Genomic DNA, 27,120 nt, shown 5'->3' on the forward strand with positions numbered 1-27,120 from the left:
GCGCTCGTTTAGATTCAAGGATTCGACACACGTGCGAGGGAGCCTCACCTGTCTGACAGTCTGTCGCGTTTCGGTTCTCTAAAGAACGCCTCGTGTGTACCGAGAGACGCCTGACGCAGTCCCGAGGAGTCGTCCTCGGTCCTGCAAATGCAACGTTTGCACACGGTTTAAGTTGTGTGGTTAAGAGTGGGATGGCGGGAGGAAGTTTTCCCCACAGGCAGTGAACGCGGCAGCTGAGGTCAGGGGCCTGCCACATCACAGCCCTAAAAATACCCTCTGCATTTGATGCCCGTCACACAGCGGTTACACAATCTGCACCCTGCCAGAGTGACCCCCGCCCCCCTTCCCCCCACAATCCTCAGCCTCGCCACGCTGCCACGATGTCGACGAGGCAAGTTTCAAACAGCAAGTTGAAGGATGGCGGCGTCTCGGTGAGTGCTGTCGGAGATGCGCGTGAAGGATAAAACAGCCCGTTCCTCCTCCCTAAAATGTTTTCCCTCTTCCTCTTAAGCTAATAAATCGTGTGTGAAAGGGAGCCGCGGCGGGGAAATGGCGTCTCGGGAGTCAAAACACGGCACCAAGAGTAACGTTTCAAAGGTAGCAGAGCAGTCCGAAATAGAGGAAGGATATGTCACCCCTGGGAGTTATGAGCTAGAGAAAATCCTCAACCGGGGGAGCCCAGCTTACACCCATGTCAACGAGGTCTGGCCCAACGTCTACATTGGAGATGAGTGAGTAAAAACCTAATAAGTGATCCGTCTAAGTTGGCTAATCGTGGGTCAAATTCATACTGACGCCGGGTTCTTTCAGGCAGACGGCAAAGGACAAGTATAATCTGAAGAGGTTGGGGATTACGCACGTGTTGAATGCGGCAGAGGGGACCTGGAACAACGTGGACACCGGAGCAGGTTACTACGGCGACATGGATGTGGTCTATCACGGCGTGGTAGCGGAAGACATCCCAACCTTTGACCTCAGCCAGCATTTCTACTCCGCTGCCCGTTTTATAAAGGAAACGCTGAGAAATCCCCAGAGTAAGACGAGGCTAAAACAAGTGGAATGTTTACTTTCAGGCATCCATCAAACACTCTGAGGTCACTCCTGGGCGCTCGCATTGGATTAATCAGCAGACATCTTACTTTTGGAGGGATGCAAATTGAGTTTTTGCTCGATTCTGGTTGAAATCTGGATTTGGAGATGCGTCTAAACTCGATCTGAGACAGGAATTGGCTGGAATTCAACAGCAAACAACAAATATGAAATAAGACAGATTCAAGGATTATGGATAAACTGTGAAACACGGCAAATAGAAGACAAAATAGGGCTTATGTCATCAAGTGTTAGAAGGTTTGTAAAACAGATTTTAGACTTCAGTGAAGAGAGATGTTGCCCCAACTGAATCACCAAGAGTGAATCTGGTTGTCGAACACAAACGCACAGACTTTGAGTCATTTTATATCACAGGTGGAGAAGAGTACATCATCCGCATAGAAACAGACCTTTGTCTGTATTTAACAGTAGTGGTAGCACATCCAGGGGGATAATCAGCACAGGACCGAGATAAAAACCCTGCGGAACGCCACATAGCAAGGAAGGGTGATGCCTCGGGTGCATACATGCTTCACAATGAGACTCGTGAAGATTGAACAGTCCACAGTGTGTAAATTTAACATATATATATATATATATATATATATATATATATATATATATATATATATATATATATATATATATATACACCTGCATTTGTACATCAGACCAAACGTAGACAAACATAATTCAGTTTATGAAACACTAGGATGACCTGACTATCTTGTTTTTTTTAATGGTTCATGTGAGGAAGTAAAGGCTGTCACCACTTTCTCCAGATAAGCTGCTGGTGCACTGCGTGATGGGTCGAAGTCGCTCCGCCACGCTTTTCCTCGCCTACCTCATGATCTGTGAGAACATGACATTGGTGGACGCTATCGAGCAGGTGAAGACGCGCAGGCGGATCGTTCCCAACTGGGGCTTCCTGAAACAACTGAGGGAACTGGACACGCAGCTCCAGGACGGAAGGAAAGGAGCTCTGGATTAGAGCCGGCTCTTCCTTCGGGTGCCGAACGTTTCGAATCAAAAGCAGAACAATCGAGTACAGGGTCAATCATAATTTATTCTTATGCTAAAATGTACAGCATTTTAAGTAAGTGACAAAAGGAGAAAAATCATAAATACAAGGTCAATCCCTCTCATTTTTGTACACATAGCCAGGTCACCCCCCGCTCTGACCAGCAACTCTGTACAGGTACAAAGGCTACAAAAGAGCAATATAAACAAAAACACAAGTACAAGTTGCGTTTTACATGCAATCCATTAGCTTAATTTGGTCTATTCACAGGCTCTATTCTTCTACACTTCGGTAAAATATAAATCCGACATTTTATAAAGATAGAAAACAAATCTACGGATGGAATGAAAATGTAGCTTTAAAGGCATTGTGTAAAATATCAACTTTGGACTAAATTTATAATTTCTTTATTGGTATTAATCATTAGACTCATTATTAGCTTTTTATTATTATTATTATTATTATTATTCTGCCACGCTGCTGGATATTTTGAAATGTTTTACATTTTGTTCCAGGGTACAAACACTGAGATATGCTTTGATATTTTTGACAGAAATCAGTCTGCTTTATTAAACAGAAAGCTGCCTCAAGGAGATCTGTTACAAAAGACTTCAGAATTATACATACATAGCAATAAAACCTCTCAAAACAAACAGGACTAAGTTTACATTTTTTTTTACATTATTAGAATTAACAAAATATAGTTTCATCTTTTTCCCCCCGTGAGGGGAAACCTAATAAAGGCCAGATATCTTTAAAATGGCTTGCTATTAAGCACAACACTTGTACAGTACTACTCAATGCACTGTCACTAACAGAGACTGAAGCATGCTAGTTGTCACTTTACAAAATAAGTACAATAATTTAAATATACAAAGGCATGAGTATAGTACAAACTAATTGTCAGCACTGTTAGACAGGTACACTGAACAGGTTCAAACATTTCCACTTGTAGCAGGCACATTAAATGGCTTCATTTGAGGCTGCTACACAAAATCCACTGATGAAATCTCCACCTCTGAGCTCCGAACCTGCCTGTGAGAAAGACACGTCAGAGACACGAACACTAATTAAATAGATTTTCATCATAATGATGTAAGGCTTCCCATTTGGAAAAACAAACACGCACAAAAAAACAAAAAAAAAACACCTTTTGTATTTTTTTTAATATCAAGGTTAAAGTTGACTCACTGATCACAAGTTTTGCATTCTTTCCAAGTGCTGCTGCTGGTTTTTAAGTCATAAACGCGAACAAAAAGACAAAAAGAGAAAATAAAGGCCAGAAGAGTGCATTCAGTATATTAAAATGCACGAGAAGAAAGAGCTCAGTCCTGCGTGGGGCTACCGTCTGATGAAGGACCCTTTCAGGGACTGCTTGGGCATGCCTGTGTTCATATAGCCATGATGACCAGCTGGAGTGTACACCATGTTGCCATGTGGTGGAGCCTGCATGGGCTGCTGGGGGTATGGCTGTGTTCCCATCATTCCCATCTGCATAGAGTACTGGGGTGACTGGTTCATATAGGCATGGTTGCCATGGTAGCCGCTGTTCATCATAGGCTGGCTCATGCTATAGCTGTTCATGGCATTGAGAGAGGGCATGTTCATGGAGTTGACGTTGTACGCCGGCGCCGGCATTATGTTCACGCTCATGTTCATGCGCGGCATGGCAGCCAGCGTCCTGGAAGGCGCCTGCATGGTCACAGCCTGCGGCGGCCGGGCGTACATCTGTTGCTGGTGGTGCGACAGCGGGGCCGACTTGGAGCGCGACGAGATGTGACTCTTGGGTGCCATTTGGGGCTGGATCCGCTGCGAAGGCGGGATACCCATATTGCGTTGTAGCATCATGGTTGGCGGGGAGCTGAGATTTGGGGGCGGGGTCATGGTGGCCTGCACCTGTTGGTTGGGGACTCGATGCGGAGTCTGGGACAAGGAGACCAAGCTGGAGTGCTGAGATGACAATGAGGGGGTATTTGCATAAGATGTGATGGGGTGCGAGGCTGTGTGGTTGAAAGGCAAAGAGCGCGGGTGGTCTATGAATGTGTTGGTGAACTGTTGAAGTTTAGCCAGACTGAGGCCAGAGGACTGAGGGTAGTGCCCGCCGCCGTACTCCCCCTGGTGGTTGAGCCTCTCGTAGAGGGTTAAATTTGGATTGCCCGATTCGGGAATGTCCGCCAGCTGCATGGTGGTGGTGAAGTTGGTGGGGATGGCGCACTGGGCCATGGGCTGCTGCTGGCTGTGCTGAGCGTGTTGATTGTGTAGGCCGTGCTGAGCGTGCTGATTGTGCTGGCTGTGCTGATTGTGTTGCAGATGGTGATTGTGGTGGTGACTGTGCTGGTTGTGAGGATTGTGTTGACTGTGCTGGCTTAGCTGATTGTGAGGGCCGTGTTGATTGTGTTGGCTGTGCTGATTGTGTGGGCCGTGCCTGCTGTGAGAGGGGTGTTGACTGTGTTGGCTGTGCTGGCTGTTGCTGGGGGGCCTCTCCACCACCACACAGCCCTGCGGGGACTTGACGTTGCAGTGCGGTGGTGAGCTCAGGCTGTTCTGCTGAATCATTCCACAGCTACCAGGGTTGACTGCAGCCATTTGCTGGCTCACAGCACAGCTGCTCTGGGCCAGGCCGCTTGGGGGGATGCTACCATAGGAGCAGCTGTTCTGGGAAGGTCCGGCCCCACAAATGCTGCCTCCCATAGTCGAGTCATAGCTGCTGGGGTTCTCGTAGTTCTCGGTGGTGCTCTCGATGCTGCCCAGGTCACTGAAACCGCTGTCCACCACCTGCTGAGAGTGGTCGGACACCGACGGCACGTCCATCATCGGGCTCGTCTCCATGTTGTGCAGAGAGGGCACCGAGATGGCGCTGTGGTCAGGGCTGATCTGAGTGTAGCTGCTCTCCAGGATGGAGACCGCCGGGCTGTTAACGGAGCGCACTGACTGGCTGGGATGCGACTGGGCAGAGGAAAGCGGGCTGCTGTGATCTGACTGCGGGCAGTCGTCCATCGGAGTGAGCTGGGGACTGTTGGGCACACGCGTGTAGGTCTGCAAGCTCCTGCAGGGCTCGCGGCTCTCCGCGCAGTCCTGGAACACCTTCTCTCTCTCAGACTCCTGTGTCAAGGACTGAACAGCTTGGGCCGTCTCTGAGTCTATCTCCGCACAGACTGGGGGATTCTCGTTCAGCACTGGGCTGAGCATTAGCCTCTCTGCAGGCTGCGGAGGCAGCTGATTTGGACAAGGACTCGGAGCGCTTTCCTCCTCTGACTCCGAGTCCACGGGGTTATCAGAGTCTACAGCTGCTACTGAAGTGACTGCCACTGCTTCGGGGGGCGGCGGTGTTGCTACTGTTGTTTCAGTCTGTGGTTCCTGGAGGTTTTCTGCTGTTGCAGGCGGTTCCTCTTCATTACACAGCCCCGTAGACACCGGCTGACTCAGCTCGGCGTCGCCGTCTTCCTTTGCAACTAAAAAAGATGTGATGCAATCGGGCGCTTGTCTTACACCCTGTTCCAACTCTGATTTGCTTCCGTCGGGCTCCATTGCCTTCCCGCGGACAACATCCTCATCAGCGGCGTCCCGGTCTTCAATTGTTGCTTCCTGCTCGTTCTTGTCATCCTCCTCTTTAGCATTGTCCAGAGATACGGTGCTCACTGCGCCGTGGTCTACATCTTTGGCTGGGGAGTTTTCTTCCGGATCGCTCTCGTGGCCTGCCCGGTCATCTTCAGGGGGCTCCGGGGAATCGGCTCGGTCCGGGACCCCGGTGGGGGAACCTACCGAAGAAGGCAACGGCGAACCTTCTGGGGAGCTGGACTTCTGGGAGACGAGGTCCGCGGGACTAGGGGGCTCAGAAGCGAGCCTCTCGAGCACTGCGTCGAGATTCACGGAGCGCGCGTTGTAGCATTCGTCCGCACTGATGGTATCCTGGTCTGGTTCTCCCTTCGCTTCATTCTGGGTGTGGTGCTGCTCTGCCTCCATGGGGGTTTCAGGAGGCGTGTACAGGTTGAGCTTGAAGCCCATCTTCCTTTCACTCTTCAGTCTCCATTTTGGAGGACCTCGCTTTACTCCTTTGGGCCAGCCTTTCTTTCGTTTTACTGGACGAGGTCTGCCAGGCCTTTTGGCAGCTCCTAAGAAGAAGAAAGGAAAAACGGCAATAAAATTAAGTGATGGACAACAACCTTTCAAAAATATGCCGTGGAAATAAAATCTTATTGTTGGGACAGTCAGTCCCTCCAGGATTTTGCAGATTTTTTCCTTGGATTGTTGCAAAGAAACTGGAGCAAGTGATGTTATGCTGATGTTAATTTAGAAAGAAAGCCGAGGGGGAACAATGCAGCTGTTTTTCTTAATCATCTTGGTATCGTTTTGACACTCGAACTATGCAGGGATGCAACAGATTCTCACCCAGTGATTGGTCCTCTCTATTTTCATGTTTCAGCTGTTTTCCAGATGTGTTCTCTGGAGAAGAGTTAGTTTTACTTCATAAATTTGGTTTATGTTCCAGTCCAGTCCATTTTAACATTACTTTCATGTAGAAATCAGTCTGGCAGAGACAGACACTCACAAACATGGAAGCAATCGTGCTGTCAGTTGACTTGACTACAAAGGCTTCACGGTATTTATTACAATACAATGAATTTCTTACAATGAGGCATTTGAGAGGCTGCATTTAATTGTCTTTTTCAATTGATTACCGTTTGTTTTTTGCACTTTATCGTCTTAAGTTTTAATCTTTGGTACACACAGTGTTTTTAAACTGCTCTACGAATTGCATAATTGATTATATTTTACTCAAGCGACGTTATTAGAGACACGGGGAATTCCTGGAGGGACTGGACATTCAAAACATAAATACCTTCGTTCCATTGTTCAAGACCGTCCTTGCGAACGTTTTTCTCCAGTCTCGGACGCCCTCTCCGCCGTTTTATTGGTGTAATCAAGATCTCGTCTTGTTCTTCCTCTTCTGCTTCCATCTTGCCCGCTCTGCAGGTGCGTTCCAGGAGGGGCATTGGACGCTCATCGTCTGAGTTATCGAAAGGCTCGTTCAACACCTCCGTTGTCTCCGAGATGGTTTCCGTTGTAACGCTACTGTTTATCCTCTTCCTTTTACGCCCTCTCTTCTTCAGCACAATGGTTCTCTGAAACACAATAGAAGATGAATTCATATAAACTGAATAAATCCCACAATCTAGGCTGAGCTGTTTAGCAAAGCTTGAAAACTAGGGCACAAGGTAGATGACCTCCATGTGGATAAGGCAGGAATTTATTCAAGCTTTTGTGCTAAATGTGAAACGCTGTGAACCACACTGAGACTAAATGTTGGAGCAATTCATCCTGGTGTGGAAAACCACAAATGAGACAGGCAAAGTAGGCAGAAACCACAGTCTTTATTTTACATTCTCCAGTTCTTTCCTGCTGGCTGCCTTCTGCTTCGCTACCCTCCTCTTCTGAAATCCTTCCCAGGAAAAATGCTAAATCAATACTGTAACTAAAATGCTACATAAATTTCAGTAGCTAGTGCTCCTCTATTCTGCTTTTGAAAAAACTCCACCTGACATCACACACCTGGCTGTAATATTATCTCCAACACAAGAGGGCAGTGCCATAAAGCCAAAATAGATGTGAGCAGCATGGAGGAGGGCAGTAAATTAACCATGACCATTGACAACTGTACAAGGTTTAGTCTGCACAGTCTCAGCACCAGCAGTGAAAACACAATCTATTATCTTGGGCTGCAGGCACACAGGGAGACTCTACTTGACAGGAGGAAGCCACTGATCCCTCCAGTGAATTCATGAATATTTATCAAGCCTTTCTATCTCACCAGAGTAGGCAGCACAGCCCCTAATGAAGGAAAATATATAACGATACACATACAATTCCAATTTGTCCTGGAATAAATCTCCTGATCATCGATGAAACGATCCCATTGGGAGAAAGAACTTCCTCAGAAGCATTATTCGCATCAACAAACAAGTCACCTTTCTCTTGGTAGCGAGCATGGCGTGGGCTTTTGTGAGGATGGGAGGCGAGCCATCTGATGCATCGGAATCATCGTCGTCGTCGGCATCGTCGCTCACTTCTGGTGACCGCTGGACGCGCCTGGCCCAGGACATTGCAGGGCGGCGTTCATAAGTCCTGTAGGGCACCTTACAGTGGACCTTGGTCAGAGGCTGCCTGCTAGCGTGACTCATGTAGCCCTCCCTCTCTTCCTTCTCCCAGCAACTGGCCTGCTCCTTCAGCCGCTCAGCCTGGTAATTAAACAGACAAGAAGCATTATCTCTGGGAAAATAGCACGCACGGCTCCAACATCTGAGCAAGGAGGCTAATGGGAAAACAAGAGATTGGAATTAACATCATGACAAATGAATCAGTGCAGGTTTCTCCTGATAATAAAAACAGCCTCCTGATTGGATGTCTGCCTGCCACAGTGGAAACCTTTCCATTAAGTAACCATGGAAGGATTGCATTTCATGGAATATTCAGTACTATCAATTATGTAGTGGACTGATTTAGGGCAATTTTGCACAACATTAGATGCCTGCTGACAGTGAGAATCCTTTTCCCCGTTAATGGCCTCCATTTGAACTCTCCAGCTCATCAAACAAACATCCAATAAAAGCAGCTTTAGGCAAGAGTAAACAAATCACTAGTGCTCCCTGCTTGAAAAAGGAAACCTACATCCATCTCTGCCTCCCTCTCCTCCTCTGACAGGACAGCGTTGAGAGTGGTAGATGGCGTCCAATGCAGGGCGTCGGGGTCCACATCATTGCGGCGTGGGTTGGCCCGCAGACTCTCAATGTGCTTCAGGATCAAGCGCTCTCTTCTGATCAACACAATCCTGGATCAGCGGGAGGAAAGGCCGTGAGTTGAACACAATGCAATACCAGCCATGGTAAACAATAAGAAGACAGACGGTGGTTTGCAGTTAAATTAAAGCTCTTTGGGAGAGCGTGTGCTCCATGTCCTTGGGGGTGCTTAACCTGACTTACTTCTGTCAATATTCGGCGGCATTAATGGATACACTGTTAAAAATACCAGCTGGCCTGGATAAGTCAGACAGCATACAACAGCAGAAGGAGACCGTGGCTCGAATCCTGACCTGCCATCCTGTCTGTCAATCATGCCCAGCTGCTGGAGAGTAGAGGCGATGTCGTGCGGACACATCCCAGTGGCCCTGCTTATTCCTTTAACACTGATGTGTTTATCTGGGTGCTTATAAAGGTACTCCAGTATGACACTTTTCCAATATGCCAGATAGGATAAGCGACCCAGATCTGACAGCGGTTTCTCTGGGGAGCCGGCTTGTCCTTCCTGCCTGGTGAGAAGGTAACCTAAAAAGACAATATTCAAACAAAAACAAAGAGCTTTAGTGTGCACTAGCAGTGGCCAAAAGCTTATATATTTATGTGTGTGTGCATGTTTTTAGCCTGTAATTTCAGTCCCTACAAGCCTTCCCTTAGAAATCACATATTCACAAAAGGATATGACACAGAGACATGGTTGAGATTTCACCTTCAAACAGTATGAAAGGAGGAAAGGTAATCAGTTTTTCTTTGCCTCAACCTCTGTCACTAACTGTGACACACGCTGGCAATGGCAACAAAGGAGGCTGAAAGATGGGAGTAAAGAGGAAACAAAGCGACAGCGAGACAGAGAAGCAGCTGGATGTCATTGCTCACAAGAGACTCCATTTTAGAGTGATAATGAGCAAGACAAAAATAATACTAATATGTACGTGTATAATTAGTTTTATAGCAGCCCTGTCAAGGGTCATCCATTATGAGCAGCATGAAATTAATTAATGCCTTTTAATGTGCACCCACTACAGAGAGCTAAACAAGCAAATCTAATCATCAAACAGCGAACACGTAATATTCCAGTAATCATGACAATATTCATTGCTAAAGCTAAGAAGAAGAGTGTGATAATAAACACTTAGCAATGAATATTCAAATTAATTGAGTGGGGGAAAAAACTATCATATGTCATTGTGTCACTTTACAAGCATATTATCATCAATAAACCGGTACAAAAAGCTTCTTGGTGTGCTGGAATTAGAATTTAAAACATTTTTTTTTATACGGGCACCCACTAATGCTCGGCTCTCACAGCTACCTAAATCAAGTCTAAGAAAATCCAATATAACAGAGCATCCTAATCTAAACAACTTCCAGCTCCAAAGCTACATTTTCCAATAAAGCCTTCAAAGAGCTCAGAACTCAGCTGTGATCAGTCTCCCTTAATCCCCGTCTTTGTTATCAGCACACTCTCAATATCGCAGATCCACTTGCATCTCCATGTCTCAATGGCTCCCAAAGTGAACAGGAAATCAAATGTTCCATTACTGCCTACCCATCCCCATGTTGGCTCATTTTCCTTTTCTTCAGAGCACACAAACTTGGTAACGAGACAAGTCTTGAAAACAATAAACTGCATATAATGACAAAAAAAGCCGTCTGCTTAAACATGGAAATCCACTCAAGGCAACAACTGTTCTCATAAGTGGGCCGCAAGGCTTTAAATATTGTATGTGTTGCATTTACTGGACTAAAACAAAAAGCAGTATCTGCACTTCATCAAAAATCAAGGACAGAAATGGGGCTGTTTCTATGAAAAACCTCTTAAGGTAATGCTCAGATTAAGCGTTTCTGACCGTCATATAATCGAGTCAGAATCTTCTTTGATTGCCTAAACACTGCAAATGAATGCTCTTGATTAGGCTACTGCAAAGCATTAACCAAATATCAGCACCTTGCCAAAAGCCACAAATTCAGCCCTTAATCTAAAACAAAGAAGAGAAAAACTGTTCAGTGGTCTGAAACAGCATTAAGGAACTTACTGAAATCAATGAGGAACCTTCCAAATCCTTGCCTTTGGTACTGAGGCATGATCATTATGCAGGAGACATTGTACTTCTGCTGGCAAAGCTTTTCCTGAGGGAAGGAGAAACAGATCAAGTATGTCAGAGCTCTGCTGAAGCTCGCAATTTACTGCACCTGCCATTGTCCTTGTCTGAAGATGCACATATTCATGCATGTGCACCCCCGCAAACACACCCACAGGAAAGCATTCAGTGAAAAGCTTCATAAAGTGAGCCTATGCTCTGAAATGTGGCAGTTAAGATGCTTGATTTTCAATTTGGTCACTTGACTGCAAAAGTTCTAACAGGCAATAATACATTTATAACAACCAAATCCAAACTTAAACCACCCCCCCCAAAAAAAACTCTAAGCCAAGTCTCTGACTAGTCTAATGTAATCTAACCTCTGACCCCTATTTTTTTCTAGGATTAAATTAAACTGTATTCCTTCCGTTCTCATGTAATCATTTGGTATTCCTTACCTTGGAGAAATAACCCACAAGATGACAGCCTTTCTCATCATTCTTTGTGAGAATGTAGAAGAGGAAAGGCTCCACATCATAATACAAGGTCTTGTGATCCAGGAAAAGCTTGGCCAACAGGCAGAGGTTTTGGCAGAAAAGTTTGCTGACATTTCCATCAACCTAAACATTGAATGAAAAAAGAAAATAAGACCTTTTTTTCCTTCCAGCTCCCAATTTTTCCCCTCTACCACCACCCCAGAGCCCACTCAGTGTAATCGCATGCAGCATACAGCTATTGCTTTATTGTGGTAAAAAGGAACTAACCTCAAACACAGAAAGGTTGTCTTTCCTGTAGATTTCATTGGCTGGCGGGTGGAACCAGCCGCATTTCTTCGTGTGTCTCTGGAGAATGTTTTTGCTTCTCATGTACTTCAGACAGAACTCACACAGATAAAGCTTTTGTAATCTTAAAAAAAAAGGCAAAAAGGATACCTCGAGGTTTGTACTTGAACTTGAAATAAACAAACACGACAAAAATTGTAGGCAAAGAAAACAACCTTATTTATCAAGAAAAAGCCACAATACCTTGAATATTCGGGCGGGTAAGGGGACGAGTACCAGGTCTGAATCTCATATTTCCCAAATTCAATGACAGCCGGGCATCGCATGGAGTCTGTGTTCATCTGAGATCCAGTCCTCTGTGAGGAGATGAAATAAAAAGTAATGGATGAATGTGGTGACCCAGATAATTCAGCCATATGGCGTCTAATCAGTCCTATAAAGTGGTGCTATGACTTAAGTCAAATTACAGTCCACCCTTATCAAGTGTATCACAGATCCAGCCAATATGATGGAAACATCGCAGTATTATACTTACATGTATCATTTTTAAATTATTACCAACATCTGGGATTAAAAAATAGCTGCCGTTGTATTTTTTCAACGATTTCTTAGTATTTAGTATGGAGTTACAAAAACTGGCCTTCACTTTTGTTTGTCAAGGAGAACTATACTTATTATAACGGAATCCATATGATGCAAAACCATTAATGTGCCTCAGACCACAGAAAACGTTTTGGTCAACCTGAAAAAATAAACGTTGGTTTGTCAAGGTGTAGTCCCTAAATGGCAGTTTTCTCACCTGCATGGCGAGTTCCCGAACGTGCACGAACGTCTCGATGTCCTCTTCCGTGACGTGTTCCCTGGACATCGCCGCAAAGGTGGTGCGGGCCTCCTGTTTCAAGTGCAACTCCCCGCTGAGGCCTGTTATAGACACAATGAGACAACATCGCCGCATCAGTTTAGCACATCAACACCGGACTGTTTGAAGCAGCCGTAGCTGAATAATCTCATAAATGAATTCTATGCAAATGTGCTTATACTGTGAGTACTGCGGCTGAGCCTGTTTCGGGCCGCGTCTCTGAGGAATTTTTGTAATGTATCATCTTTGCATGTTTATATGAAAATCCCTAATGTAATGAAGTGAAACTAAATCACTTTAATTGCATAACTGCTTTCATGTACATAGTCACTCACCAAGACAGTTTCCCATGAATGAAAAAGCAGATGTGGCGAGTGGAGCCAATGTTGACATGAAAAGCAGGCAATAATTTTTATGAAAGGCATCAACACGTTGACTTACCCGCCAAAACACAAATCCATTACAAGCGGACCTGATATGTCATTACCATATTTATGGAAATGTGCTCTTAGGGAGAGCAGTCTTTTTGACGTATATTGTTTAGAACTGTGTGAAACATATTAAAACCATTCTCGTGTGTTGCTGCACTCCAGAAGACAGCAAAATGCAAGGGTTATTGCACTCCTCGCTATAATTATCATGTCAGTTAAGAGTCGGCTTGGTTGGGTGAACCACCGGGTTTTATGTGTCAAACGATCACTGGAACTGGAGATTGAGCAGAGACAGCGAGTTCAAGAATGAGGATGGAATGAGAACAAGTGTTGATGAAAGTAGATTCTACAAGGTGGTGAATGCAACTACGGCTGAGGGTCAAGGACAGAGCAAAGAGCAACATGAGGGAGTTAGTGGGCCATGCATTAGAACAAAAAGCCAACGGGCGAGAAGATGGAAGCCACGTTGAAAACTCCGCAGCCAAGTCAAAAACGCAACGAAAGTGGGTTAAGACACTAAAAGAATTCAAATTAGGCAGAAGATTAGTAGTCTGTTAGAATGCTGAAGGTCTCTTCTCAAAGAAAAGATTAGCTCTGTCTTAGAAAAATAACTGCGGTTGTCAAGCGTAAAAAAAAGAAATAAATGAGGAAGAAGCTTAAAGGTGTGGAGACGCAGGTCTGGGTTGAAGTTACGAGCCTTGCTTACCATTATTCTCTGGCTTATTTCTTCCATCTGTCAAGTCTCCCTTTTCTGGTGAGGGGGCTCCCTTCTGAGGGCTCACTTTATACCTCAGCCTGCCTAACGTCCTGTGCTTTTTAAGGAAGGGGTTGCGTTTGAAATGACTGACCATCTTAAATGGGTGTCCTCTGTGTCGGCCCGGGCCGCCAGATGTAGAGAGGAGCCTAGTTTTGTTAAACTCACTCTTTCCAATGCGATGGACCCCTGTTCTGGACACGTGGGGCGAATCCTGCTTATGCTCCATGCGCTTGGGCGGTGCATAGCAAGGAAGTCTCTTTTTCCGTGACTGTCCCTGAGTAGTATAAATGTGAGAAAGTCCATCAAATAGCCCCTTAAGTTGGCTGCTATTGCAGAGACTACTCAGGGAAGGAACGCTAGACTGGCTTGAGGAGCTCTGGGGTGAGTTAGCAGAGGTGGAACCGTGGGACACCTGCAGCGGGGGGCTAAGTCCTGGCAACGTGGGAGCGGGAGGAAGTGCAGAGGATGAAGAGGCGGCTATCTTTTGAAAATCAGCAGTGTAGGAAAATGGCTCTGGTGGCTTTGAGTGTTTGGGTGGACCGTGGTCTCTAGAGCTCAACGGACTGGCGGGCAACTCTACGGCTAAAGCTCGCGAGCGACGGCCAACGGGGGAAGGGGTAAAGAATTTGGAAAGCCCATCAATAAGCCCTTTGGTTTTCTTGTTAACTGTAAGTGTAGCTGGGGTGGAGGTGGGCGTGAGAGGGGGGGTGGTGGTGGGTGTGGAGGTGGTGAATTGGGTGGCGTCGACTGCACAACAGGGGTCTGCAACAGTCAATCTGTCTCTGGCGTCCGTCACAGATGCAGCATGACCAGATGAAGGTGTGGAACAGACGGAAATCTTTTGACCCCTACCAGGTGACCCCCTTCTTCCAACTGTTACCATGGAGCCGTCACCGCTGGATACAGACCTGCCGAAGGGAAACAAAACAAGGAATGAATTTACTTTACCAATTTACATATTACTTTTTTTTTCTTCACTATTTTCCATCTTGTTATGGATGAATCATCGTATTTAAAATATGTGTTAATCCTGATGTGTTTTAGCTGAACTATTCTCAACAATGAGTTCATTGTTGTAACTGCAGTTTACCGCCCATAATAACAGACTATAATATGGGACCGGAGACACCAAAGTAATGCGCTCAACCTCACCAATCGCAGCATTGCATCTTAAGGAAATGACCAATATTCCAATCGCAGCTGACTCACATTCTTTGTTTGAGCTTATTTCTGGGTCTTCCGATTGGCTTTGCATATCGACGTTTGATCTGATCGGCTTTCTTGTGCAGCAGTTTCTTCCCATTCTCCTTTGGCCTGCAGACTTGGCAGATCCACGTTCCTGGAAAGAGTCCAAACACGTACAGTAGAGTGTGCTTTAGGTGGGTTTATCAATTCAGAGGACATACAGTGTATTTATTTATAACGTTCCCTTTAGCTGGCGAGAATCCCACCTATGTACAATGACGATCGATTACTCAGCACGTGAAAGCAAGTGAAAATCTATAAGAAAAACACTGGATCAATTCGCTGTCTTCCGAAATAGACTTCGTGTCAGCTTGTTGAACAAGGCCATGTGACTTGTATGAATCACCTGCCAAATGTCCTACTAAAGTACGCACACCATCATTACAAGCCTTGCTGTAGGGTCAGTACTGTAATCCAGAGATAGCAAATCTCCCCAGGGATGCTGGAATCATTTGATATGCATGCAAAGCTCCTAATAAGCCACCGCTGCCTCACTGTCTGCTGAGTGACAGCCCCATACGGCCATCTGTGGAGAAAGGGCTTTGAAATGACAGCTGAGAGGCAACCGGAGAAGCCAGACAGTGTAAACACCTCACCTTTTGGCATTCTTGAAAGCGGCGGGTTGCAGCATTCCATGTGAAAGCCCCGATCGCATGAATCACAGAAAAGCATCTCGTCCTGAAAGAGAACAACGGACGTGTGTAAAGGGTGTCCCTGTTGAATACATACAACACCTTTCCATCATTTAAAGTCTTTTGGAAAAGAATACGGCCAATTGAGTACAAGTGGGGATGACAAATCCAAGTGAGAAGCAGCAAATCCACAGGGATGCACAAGAAGAGCTCTACCTCCAGGTCTACACGCTAGAAAATGCTGTGTGTTCAAATATACTCAGCATAATACTTACAGCGTTTTTGCCCTGTATTCGACAGGAGCTGCAGGTTTTGCATTCGATACACTGCCACCGTAATCTCTTCACATTTGAGGTCAGTTCCGGGGAAAACTTCAGACATGATGGATGCCCTTCAGAAGCAATCGAGAATGCTGGTTAGCCTAACTCACTTACTGGTGTTGGCCGTGTCGCCGAGTCAGAGCGGCAGCAAGGTTAAACATTAACATACTGCCTCGTCAAAAAAGAATGTCCACAACACTTTATCCCCCTGCCAGTATTTGTGACTAAAAACAGTACGATCAAACAACGGAGCTGTTAATTACAGATAATTTGATCTTAATGAGGCAGAAACAGCAGCAGTAGCAGCAGCAGCAGCAGCACCAATCTATGAAAGTCATGTAAAACCTTGCCTTCTCCCCCACCCAGCTACCTCTTATGGTTGTAAAACTGCTGTTTTACAGTGAGAGGACAATTTGTGTACACTATGCGTGGTTAATGAAAACCACCTCGAAACTACTTAGTCAAATTTGAGCTATAAAAATGTCACCATGAGAACAATTCCTTATGGCATTTAAAATAATTGTTCCGACATAAATGACTCCCTGGCAGAGGTAATTTTTATGGGGGTTAGCAGGTTTTTATGGAACAGAAGAAGACTAAAAGGAAATGGCACCAATGTGCAGCAGGAAAATGGCTGATCTTTGAACCGCTCTGCATGGCGCACTCTATAGATGTCTGAATTGAGGGGAAAATGACTCGGGTGATTTCAGAGCCACTCATGGAGCATCTGCCCTTCTTCAGCCCACTGAGGGTTGTGGGTAATTTGGATCCCCCCAGCCACTCAATTTGAACATTGTTCTTCCATTAAATCCCTTCAAGGCAAGTGAAAAATGCAGCAGAAGAATGTGACATCTGTCGAAGTGATGCTGAGAACCGCTGCTACCAGACAGGGTGATATGAAATTAGACTGCAGATCTGGGAATGACAGCAATTCCCCAACATTCGCGCACTTACAGCAAAGCAGAAATCTAAGCGTATGAAATAAAAAATTGACATTTAATGAAAAAGGCTTCACACATTTTTGGGATTTGCTCAGTTTTTGCCTCAACGCCTGATCTAGTAAAGCTTTAATAAACCCCAAAAAGGTATCATGCCAAATGTGACTCTGTAAAATGTTCCACATGAAATACAATAGCTAGGATTAACTAAAGAGCTTGATTTAGCACATTCTGGTGAATAATATTGCATTCAATCCGTGAAATTATATATATAAGATGTATCCACTCAACTTTGTGCCTCATATGTACGTGTTTGCTCTGGAGTCTTGGCCAACAGTTGACTACAGGATATTTAATCTTATGAAGCTTCAGACGACTGGACTTACCACTGCTCCCACAGTCTGCGCAGGACAGCAGCTCCTCTGGCTGCTTGTCCCGGTTTGACTCTTTCGTTCCAAGACAGAAACTGCATATTGGGATGGGGTCAACCCGGAGCTGGGTGGGAACACAAGCAGAAAAAAACAACAAAAAAAAGGGAGTATGAAAAGCCTGAAGTCTGTTTGTTTTTGGACATTTTATCCTCCCAGGATTTGCGGGATCACTGCAGACATATTGTCGATTCAAGCAGGATGATAAATCCAGTGTGTGATTTAATGACATAGCCACAAAAATATGAACCTGAAGCTCAAGGAATAAAAACAGAGTTGACTTCTCACAGGCGAGAGCTGAATAATAAATGAAGCTCATCCTCAGAGATATGGTTCGTTTGAGGTCCACCTCCATTATCCGTTACATCTGAATGGGAAAGTGATCCCAGTAATCACAGTTTAAGGCCTTAATCCAATTCTTAAAGCTTGCACCCCAGTCTGAAAGGATTAACCAGCATGTAATCAAATTACTGCCATCATAAAACATGCTATCATTGTTACTGGCTCGGTGACTGTAAATGTAACAAGTCTCTGAACAAACACCGATTTAAAGGCTTACGGCTGAGTTCCGGTGGAGTTAAACATTAAAGAGGCTTTCCCTATTGATCACCTTCATGGAAAGCTGTGGATGACTAAAACTGGCCTAACCCAATGCTGAACTCTTGACCAGACCAAACTCTGACATCATCAACGCGTCCTTCATTACATGAGGTCATGTGTGCCTGGAGGAGCAGCGGGCGGGTTGCTGCGGCCGGGACGGCTCTTTAACGGAAACTCAAACTCACAGGGTGCGATCATAAATAACAAACCTCATCATCCGCTCGCACAACAAGGCCTCGCCGACCCACGGGCGCTCTGAAGGCCGCGTGGGGGGGCTGTCCGTTATCACCTCTGGATTCCTGTGATGCCGATCAGCATCCTGACAAAACATTCAATAACCTCTCTCTAACCACCAATGACCTGCAAGTGATTCCCAGGGGTGAAATTCAGTACAGAAGCGGTTGGGGATTAGGTCGATGCTCCTGGTATCAATTATTTGTTACAGTGAGAGGAAGCAGTTCACCGCCGCATGGATGATGACTCCATTTCCCAACCTGCCGGGTCAATATGTGAATGCGGCCGCTGATCTTTGGCGCTGACTGATGATCACAGCTGTGATTATACACATCAAAACAATGAAAGTGTTCTCTGTGATGAGGCCCAGACTCTGAGGATAGAAAACCGTGGCTCGGAGGCACGGTTTCAATTCGGGCCACCGGATTATATTGCCAGATCTGTAACTACACATTACCTGCCTGTTAAATGAAATGCTCCCAGTTCTGGTTATTTTAGAAATGAATGATGCCCCTTTAATGAAAACTCTATTAATGATGTGTTACCAATTTAGATTCACATACCCAAACATAACAATGTAATTTCTAATATAGCCAATAGGGGGCAGAAAAAGGTGGCCATTACAGCAAATATATGTATTTTTACTGTAAGATCAAAAACATCAGGATCAGTGTTTCATCCTGTGGTGCCACCGGGCTTGTTCTGTGGTGCCGCACACTCCAATAAACCCCAGCTGTTGCTATAATAGGCATTAAAATTTCATGTGTATCGCAGCATCGCGGTACCTATTGCATCAGGGGTAAAACATTTTTAGTGCAGATGTTTAATTTATAGAGCTTGCAATGCGTGCTCATATGGTTATCTTCCAATCTGAAAGATCTGTATCGCCTTACAGTTAGTTGCTTAAAAAATAACAATTACAACCCCAAAATCGATGGAAATCTCTTTGTCAGATTCCTAAAAGTGTTGGGATCAGTGCTGGGGCATCCTGGTTTGTTTCCAGTTCTGCAGAGAGGGGGGGGGGATTTGATTTCTCAAAAGTCTTCCTTCCATGACACATTCTCTGAAGACAGAGTTGTGAAGTCTGATCCAGGAACTGGAGAATTCGTTTCCATCAGGTGGTTTGGCAAACCAAGAACAATTTGCGATCTCTGCAACGCGAAAAAATGTGAAAAAGGGAGACAAAGATGAAGAGAGGCTGATGGTTTTTCTGGGGGATTCTAAATTAAGTACATTACAGGAAATTATACCGCTTGAAAAGCTCAGGCTGTCCTGAGTGAGGGGGTGGGGTCCTATTAGAACGCTGCTGGTAGAGAGAGAATGTCAGAGAGTCAGAGACAGAGAGAGAGCTCAAGTGGTTGCATAACGCAGCAGAGAGGGGAGGAAAAAAAAGCTCTCATTCCTTGCTTTTGTTCCTGCCAGAGTCTCTTCAGAATCTAATAAACTCTAAAGCAAGACTGCTCCATTTTTAACCTCAAACGTCTCTTATTCTTAACGCACTCCGACTTCTCCGAACACGCAGAGCAGTGCGATCCTTTGATGGGGAACCTGGACCGGCCGAGGTGATGTCATCAGCCTGGGAGCAATAGGCCGAAATGTTCCAAATAAAAGGATAAAAATGAATTCAAAAAAACAAAAAAACAGGTTTGCAGGACAGCGCGTCTCCAAACACTTCTCAGTTTGAGTGTTTCACTTCTGGCCTGACCACAGAGGCAGTCACAGTTGTGGCTGCAGTATCAACGTGTCACTTCCTGATTATTCACTGTGAAACCGACGGCAACATCTCGACAGCCTGCTGCTTTGAGCCGCTCAAACACTCCAGAAGAATCAGCAAACGCCACCGATGAGACGTCGCACTCAACTTCAAGGACGCGCGGTGGAAATCAATGATCTTCCTGCGCTTTTAAAGATGCGGCCGAATAGCAGAAATGTCATTTACAGACATTATCTGCAGTTTGTTTAGGACTGAACCGTCTCTGCAAACTATAAACCAGCCCTGAGGAATATAAAAAAAAATAATAGAACCTGGAACTTTGTTTACACAGTTTTATTTCCTCTCTGAGGCATCTCAGTTAGCTCAAAGGTCAGAATAGTTGGATGCACTCTATTTCAGTCCTACCGCACAGATTCCAGCAGCCATTTCTCAGCACTGCATGTGAAGACCACTTCATCCCTGCAAATTACCTAGAAACTATCCAAAATCTGCTCACTAATGCTTTGCTACTCACAAGACAGCCAGCAACATCCCCTAAGGTCATTAGGCTAGAGTTACATAACCTCCGAGCAGAGAGACTACCACACAGTCAGCATGACTGTCTGATTATCCAAGCCTTCTTATTATGGACACCAAAAGCTGCACGGCCCCAAAAGGACACAAGTGCCCACGGGGAGGTTTTTGGTGGGAAAAAAGGCAGGCGGCGAGGTGTTTGTACCTGGTCTCGCTCGTGGGGGAGGAGCGTCACCGATGACAGGAGTAAGGAGGAAACGCTCGCACATCTGAGGGCCCGTCCCTCCGCGCCGCCATGGCTGATCTTATACCTTGGGCCGTTTTTGAACAGCCTGCCGTTGTTCACCGACCGCTTGGCCGCCAGGCGCAACCTCTGCCGGAAGGCGGGGTTGTCGACAACGTTGGAGAGGTCATCCTGGTTCCTCAGATACCTCTCGATGTTCTTTAACGAGGAGCCGTGGGTATCATCCAGGCCCTCGATGGCCCTCTTAAGTATTTTATTCCAATCAATGTGGCGCAGATCACTTGAATTCCATATAGACTCCTTTGATGGCACGGATACATTTGCAGGCGGGATTGATCCAACTCTCCCGGGATTACCTGGGTCCTTGTAGGAGGTGCTCCCCTTATTTGTAACCTTCAGTATAGAGCCATCGTGAACACTTAATTCCAATTGTTCAAGGACGGTCCTCTTGTCCAGTCCATGCGATGTGGCCACCGCATGACAGATTCGCTCCTCTGAGGGCCTCTGCTTTTGCCTTTTGATTTTCTGTATTGCTTCGAGAATCCACTCCGTGTACAGAGGGTTTGCAAGTTTTACCATGGTTGAACAATTAGACTCACAACAATGTGATCCATACAGATTTCCACTTTATGAGGCAAAACATTGGATACATCCACATCCTCAGTAAGGTCAAAAGGTTATGTTCCACGCCAGCATCCACGTAGTCCGTCTTATTCCTGGTTATCACTGGATTTGAGAAGTTGGCACAAGTAATTTCCACAATGACAGCTACCAGCTGACCTGGAACTTTGTTTATTTAATCCTGGATCAATCTAATGCAAGACAAAAATAAAGAAGAAAGAGAAACAGGTCAAATTGATACCTTTACTGTAATTGCAAAACATTTCCTCGCCATCAGTCTTTAAACTAGCTTATAGCAGGACAGGCTAAGCTAAAGGAATGCAGGACTTTTAAGGTGTGCTAAAACATGAGAAACAGATGGATAAAAACAGATGCATGAGCTGTCACGGTCGTTTAAGAAAATCCAGGGACTTAATCCATGCTCTGACACCATAATCCACACACCAAACCAGATGCCAATTTCAGAAAGAGGGGGGGAAAAAAACAAAAAAAAAACTAGCACGTTTCCACAAAATGTCAGGTTAACGTTAGCCGGAAACTTCAAACGAGCTGAAAAGTATCGCGGATTCGTATCGGTTTAAATTTCGCGTCGACGTCAGACACAATCCTCGCGAGTTAACGCTCGTTTTCAGCGGCGGGTTCGACCCGAACATGTCACCGCACAATTTCACAGTCTTCCCCCAACGAACTAAGTTTAAAAATAAATAAATAAACAAATAATTAAAATGTAAAAAAAAATAAAAGAGATGTTCGGGGGTAATAAAAGGGGGCTAAAGTTTAACCATTAGTTGCCCACTCACGAGTTTTGACAGCTCGACGTCCGCGAGCACCAAACTGGTCCTCGCGAGCGTTAATAACATACGTATAATCAATACTCACTTCCTGACAGCTGGCGCTGGACGTCTCGAGCACGTCTGCAAATAACCGCGGAGCGTCTGCGCGAGGGAACCAACCGGCAATAACTACGCCACAAACCCGGAGTTGCGTTCCGCTGAGTTAAGCAGATAAATGACAGCGCTGCCAGCGTTACTGATGTCACCTAAACAGTCGCCATTTTGTTACAATGTTGTAGTTTACATGAATCCGACATGACGCTGATTACAATCCAATGGAGCCTCATTAAACCTTACCTACACTAATGTGCCCTCCCTCGCAACTTCAATATTGGCTGCGGAGACAAGTTGCGATCTCTGGTTTGATAAAGCACATGTCAATCTTTATGTATGAGCTCACTGTGGGAGCCACGGCACTGGCTGAACGATCTGTCACTTAACGCCATTGACCCGCCTCTTAAGGTGCCCCCGGTGATGAATTAGTATCGGTTACCTTCCACACTCGTGGTGCCTGAACTTGCGGCTCGAACAGCGGCTACGGCTCGTTATTAACCTATAAATACGCTTTCGCATGCACGAATTGACCGAGTGGCAATCAAATTACACGAATATTACGCCCCGTCTTGCAAAGCCATCAGACCCGGCCCACCTTTACTCGGATTCCTCCTTGAAACAGTTGGTTACACTTCAAAGTGATTCGGAACATTTTAGACTTTAATTGGCTGTTTGATAAATCTATCGCATCTTAGCATAATGCTTGAAAAGGGCCGAGGCGATGATTTAAAGTGGAACGCGTTTGGCACGTTATCGGCCGCAGGTAGCGCTTTTTCCCCTTTAGGACTCCTGCGTGCTGAACGTGTCCGAGCGATCGCGTTTCCCCCCTCTTTATCTTCCTCCCCTTCCATTATTTTCCGCAGAGGAGACGCAATTCTCCTGATGTTTCACGTCTAAAGTACATCCCCGCAAATTAACCCGCCGCCACGCTGGGGAAGGAAAAAGTACATTATCCGCCGGTGCGATTATGAACAGCCACTGTTGCGCTGCGCAAAGGATGACATGACCTCTTTATCGCCATTAACTATCAAATATCTCCAACGAGGGGGAAACAGCGAGAGCCCTGGGGAGAATTAAGGCGTTCAGACGGGAATACAAGTTAACACGACTGCTGGGGGAAGAGCGGCTCCTTCTCAATTATGGACCGCTAGTTTCTCTTAGCTCCGATCTCTCAGGCTTTCAGCCCCGCTTTTCCATATTTTATTAGGAAATGATAACGCAGCCTCCGTGGAATTCTTCCCCCCTTTTTCCACGGCGTTTTGTTGCACAAACAGACCTGCCTGTGCAGCGCGCCGCCGCCGTGGGCGAGAACAAATTAACGAGCAAGTTTCATGCAGGGATGAACATATAACTAGTATGAAAGCAAAAAGGGGTTAAAAAAAAACGAGGGCACGCAGCTACCGTAAATATTTGCTGGTAGTTTACCTCTTCAAGTTTTCCCTCCCTCGGATACTCCGCTTCACGATCGTGGAAACGTCGAAGGAGAAGCGCACGGCGGCGTATCCGTGCGTTTTCGTGGGATTTTTCTTAAAACGGAGGCTGGAAAGCTTGCGCCGAGACATGGAGAGGACCTGATAACAACTAATTGAAAGGTTAATCTACATAGCAGCCTGTGACAAAGTGGTACCCTCCCCCTTCTTCTTCTTCCACTGTAGACATCCCTACTTCAGCGTGGAGGAGCGGACCGTCGCCCCTTTAGTGCGCTCCTGCAATGATATTGTCAATTCCACTTTTTCTCCCCTCCATCAAACACGTCCGAGTGATGAGGCAGGAAAAGATTTTTCTTTTCTTTCTTTCTTTCTTTTTTTTTTGAAAGCATCACATTTTTAGTGGATCACTCCAGGCAGGCTGCGTAACACTTTGTATGCCATAACACCCCCCTATTAGCACCAATTCCCTTTGGGGATTTCTAAACTTCCATAGATGTGATGTAGATTTAATCCCGGGCAAGATTGATTTCGACATAAACACAAATCCTGATAAGGTTTTATTAAAAGAAAAAAGAAAAAGTGGGACCCCACTATAGCCATGGCAGCAGGGGGATATTTTACAGTGTTACACTAATCTGTTAATTAACTCCACCATGCCTAAGGAAGAGCAATAATTGTTAGAAATAATGTAGATCATTAAATTGTCAGCCTTTAGATTTGCCCACCCCCCCACCACCACCCATGCTCAACTCTTTTTAGCAGCATTAGGAATGCCAGAAAGCTAATTTTTCATGCAGTAATACAGATGTAATTAGAGAGATAATTGGTAACTTCCTCATCAGATTACAGGCGCAGGCTGCACTGTACACGCTGCTTTAAAGACAAATGAAAATATTTAACCCTCATAAAAAGGAACATTTAAAGTGTCATTTGCCTTCCACTTAACGTGCCACTGTGGTGTTTTCAGCACAATGCCCCCCCTCCACACACACACACACACACACATCCTCGTGGTCCCCATATTAGCTGGCTGATAAATTTATTCACTGGTCTCCAAGCAGGTGAAACGGGACGGACAAGGGGGTCTGTTTCTGGTGACCAACCAACCTGCCTGCGTCTGGTTATAAATGAATACCACCCAGGGCCCCAGCGGGTCCTCCGCTGCTGCAAGGGTCCAGGGATAATTTGAATCGGAGCATGTGCCATTGCAATCTGCCCACCCCGCCACCCCACCCCCCCCCTCGTTTTTCCTCAATCCCTGCCAACTGCCACACTGGTGTTCACAAACACTGCTGCCCATCTGCGGGGCAAAACACTGGCCAGGGCCCAGTGACTCCTTCATATGCGTTCATGAAAAATCAGAGTTTCAAACTGTCCCTTTGCTACACTCAGCTAAGGGCAAAGAGCCACGTTAAAGGTTGCTAATGCCGCGCAGGAGACGCCATGCAGATAGTTGGAATAATTATGGTATTTCTTCCTTTTTTTTTTAACCAGAAAGGCAAAAGTTTAGTTGCAGAAAGCCGGTCGTTTCCTGATTGTGTCAGGCATTCTCATTATTTGATCGTGGCTCCCTCTTTTTGTGTTTGTGTTTTGCCATCTGTCATCTTGAGAGGCAAATGAACCAGCTGCCATGGAGTGTGATCTCGCCCAATCACAAATGTCCTCCCTTTCAGAACGCATCTGTGTGGAACCTTAAAAAAAAAAACTGATGAAGACACACAAAAAAAAGTGTCTCAAAGTTGTTAATAACATTTTGGCTGCGGAGCGTTACTTATTTAGACCCCCCCATCCCCCCCGATTGGGGCGCACGCGTAAAACCCTCGTTAGAGAAAAGGACTCTCGTAAAAGCCAGATTGCTCCTAAAGAGGAACCTAAAAGAAAAAGCAGTGTAACAGGTTGTCAGCGGGGCAAAAACTGTTCTTGTCCCTCACACATCTTTCCAGAACAGACGAGTGTTGTGCTGTTTTCCACCCAACACTCGAGACGCTGCTCCACACCTCTGCTGGCCCTCAGTCAATGGGAGGGGGCCTCCCTCTGGTTGCCTCCAACCTCCCCCATCCAGTGACGGCACAGCTGGGTACAAAGGATCAGCCTAATTTTCACGTCCCTCTAATGATCGCCGAGAAGAGCAACCGCTAATCCCTTAACTGAGAGAAATGATCTCCTGTAGCAGCACAGAGCGAGTCCAGACCCCAGGAGTCCAGTTAGGGCCCAGAAAGGCACGGAAGTGGAGCCAGAACACCAGACCGGCCCTGCACACACCCCCCCAGCACTCTCCTCCCTGTAATGAAGGGTGTTTTGGCTAAAGGTGATTAGCATGAGAGAGCCTCTGGCTGATTGAATAATCAGAAAATTCACCAAATCCTGTGTTGCAACATTGTGTATTTTGGCGCGTTCGGACAAAATCGTACATTTTCACAACCATCAGGTGTTTAGAAGAGGTCTCAACACACATCTTTGTGACCCACGATGTCAGCATCTCGAAATAAAAACGCCGATTCTGTGTCATACGCTGCCAGCTGATAGCTCAGACTGAAATAGCGTATTAGCAGTTTCTTGGCAGAGCCGTAATTGTTTGGAAAATAATCAGCATGAGCACCAGTAGGAGATAGAAATGATTAGTGCAGCAGGAATGGTTTGAGAAATGTTCCCTCTTATTTGTTTTTTCTTGGGTCAGGGTCTCCATTAGCATCAATATTAATGACTTCTCGAGGAAAACGCGAAAGTGTCCACACAAACGTACGTTAAACGTATCCAGAATCTCCGGGACTGACCCGTTCCTCACGCCAATGACCAAGACATCACAGAAAGAATCACATGATAATCATTAAACCCATATTCGCAGCTTGTTATTAAGAGTGGATTTCCTGAATATCTACCTCATTAAAACGGGTCGAGTTGGCAGTTAAATGCCGCGGAGTGTTGGGTCACAATTATGCACCTTTGAAAAGAGCATTTCAACATTTGGTTGCGGTACTGAATCGTATTAAAACCTCTGAGTTTATTGAAGGTTCATAAATGCTGCAGTGCTTTGTCCCAGTAAAAAAAAAAAAAAAAAAAAGGTTTGTAAAGTCCAGAAGAGGCATTTACAGGTGACGTTGTGTAAAAAGATCACATTGTAGGAGCTCGGGTGCATCAGTGGAAGTCTGGTTTCTCTGGGAAGGTGCAGCCGACCCGTCTGATGATGATGTTGGCGGCGTAGTGTCCGGCTCGGATGCACTCCTCCAGCACTTGCTCTTGGACCAATGCGGAGAGGAATCCTGGGAAGACAGCAGAGGAGAGGTCAGCCACAAACAGCCGGGTAAACGCCGCGCTCATAAAAGGCTAACAAAGGGCTTCGCTACAATGCTAGCTGCTATCAAAAGTTAACCGGAATCGTGCGCAGAAGGAGATTTTTCCCATCGGTACCTCCCACAAAGGCGTCTCCGGCTCCGTTTGTGTCCACGATGTCATTCTGGTCGATGTCCAGGACTGGGAACATGGTCGCCCTGTCACCTACGGGT

At 45.8% G+C, this 27,120-nt stretch overlaps 3 protein-coding genes across 9 annotated transcripts in view; 1 reads left to right on the forward strand and 2 right to left on the reverse strand.

Annotated features, from left to right (window-relative positions):
* Positions 1-282: 282 nt before the first annotated feature.
* LOC101065724 (dual specificity phosphatase DUPD1-like) lies at positions 283-2,763 on the forward strand. The gene is made up of 4 exons (XM_011620808.2): positions 283-431; positions 512-731; positions 811-1,034; positions 1,872-2,763. The coding sequence occupies exons 2-4, from the start codon at positions 550-552 to the stop codon at positions 2,078-2,080; spliced, it is 615 nt and encodes a 204-aa protein (XP_011619110.2). The 5' UTR covers positions 283-431; positions 512-549; the 3' UTR covers positions 2,081-2,763.
* On the reverse strand, positions 2,652-23,920 carry kat6b (K(lysine) acetyltransferase 6B). 5 transcript variants are annotated; one of them, XR_003887904.1, is made up of 18 exons: positions 22,180-22,463; positions 20,641-21,491; positions 17,333-17,441; positions 15,964-16,079; positions 15,653-15,734; positions 15,021-15,150; positions 13,761-14,719; positions 12,564-12,685; positions 12,008-12,120; positions 11,747-11,888; positions 11,441-11,602; positions 10,938-11,031; positions 9,198-9,429; positions 8,777-8,936; positions 8,077-8,346; positions 6,951-7,233; positions 3,302-6,222; positions 2,652-3,145 (listed from the first exon to the last, which is right to left on the reverse strand). XR_003887904.1 is itself a non-coding variant. In XM_029834021.1 (17 exons), exons 2-17 carry the CDS (start codon positions 21,256-21,258, stop codon positions 3,452-3,454), a joined length of 6,363 nt encoding a protein of 2,120 aa, XP_029689881.1. In that variant the 5' UTR covers positions 21,259-21,491; positions 23,613-23,920; the 3' UTR covers positions 2,652-3,451. The 5 variants fall into 5 exon arrangements, 4 of the variants coding, with proteins under 4 accessions (XP_029689881.1, XP_011619025.2, XP_029689891.1 ...); XM_029834021.1 differs by lacking the exon at positions 22,180-22,463 and adding an exon at positions 23,613-23,920 and having other exon boundaries at positions 2,652-6,222; XM_011620723.2 differs by having other exon boundaries at positions 2,652-6,222.
* A 2,059-nt stretch (positions 23,921-25,979) lies between these two features.
* Positions 25,980-27,120, reverse strand: part of LOC101066176 (adenosine kinase) — an 82,971-nt gene continuing 81,830 nt past the window's right edge. For 2 of the 3 annotated variants that reach the window (XM_011620974.2, XM_011620935.2), the window contains 2 exons: positions 27,026-27,112; positions 25,980-26,877 (listed from right to left, as the gene is read on the reverse strand). In XM_011620974.2, coding sequence (XP_011619276.2) covers positions 26,704-26,877; positions 27,026-27,112 — 261 coding nt within the window. In that variant the 3' untranslated portion in view covers positions 25,980-26,703. The remainder of the gene's footprint in view (positions 26,878-27,025; positions 27,113-27,120) is intronic. The other variant, XM_003961181.3, reaches the window with a different exon arrangement.

The sequence above is a fragment of the Takifugu rubripes genome, chromosome 1 (assembly GCF_901000725.2).
Source record: "Takifugu rubripes chromosome 1, fTakRub1.2, whole genome shotgun sequence".
Taxonomy (NCBI): Eukaryota; Metazoa; Chordata; class Actinopteri; order Tetraodontiformes; family Tetraodontidae; genus Takifugu; species Takifugu rubripes.

Bases quoted from the DNA above. Each gene is read 5' to 3' on its own strand.
- LOC101065724 (XM_011620808.2), top strand. From the start codon at position 550: ATGGCGTCTCGGGAGTCAAAACACGGCACCAAGAGTAACGTTTCAAAG. The intron at 732-810 runs GTGAGTAAAAAC...GGGTTCTTTCAG, and splicing joins AACGTCTACATTGGAGATGA to GCAGACGGCAAAGGACAAGT. The intron at 1,035-1,871 runs GTAAGACGAGGC...CACTTTCTCCAG, and splicing joins AACGCTGAGAAATCCCCAGA to ATAAGCTGCTGGTGCACTGC.
- kat6b (XM_029834021.1), bottom strand. From the start codon at position 21,258: ATGGTAAAACTTGCAAACCCTCTGTACACGGAGTGGATTCTCGAAGCA. The intron at 17,442-20,640 runs GTACAAACACCT...GTTCCCACCCAG, and splicing joins TCCCCCACGAGCGAGACCAG to CTCCGGGTTGACCCCATCCC. The intron at 6,223-6,950 runs GTATTTATGTTT...TCTTCTTCTTAG, and splicing joins TCTTGAACAATGGAACGAAG to GAGCTGCCAAAAGGCCTGGC.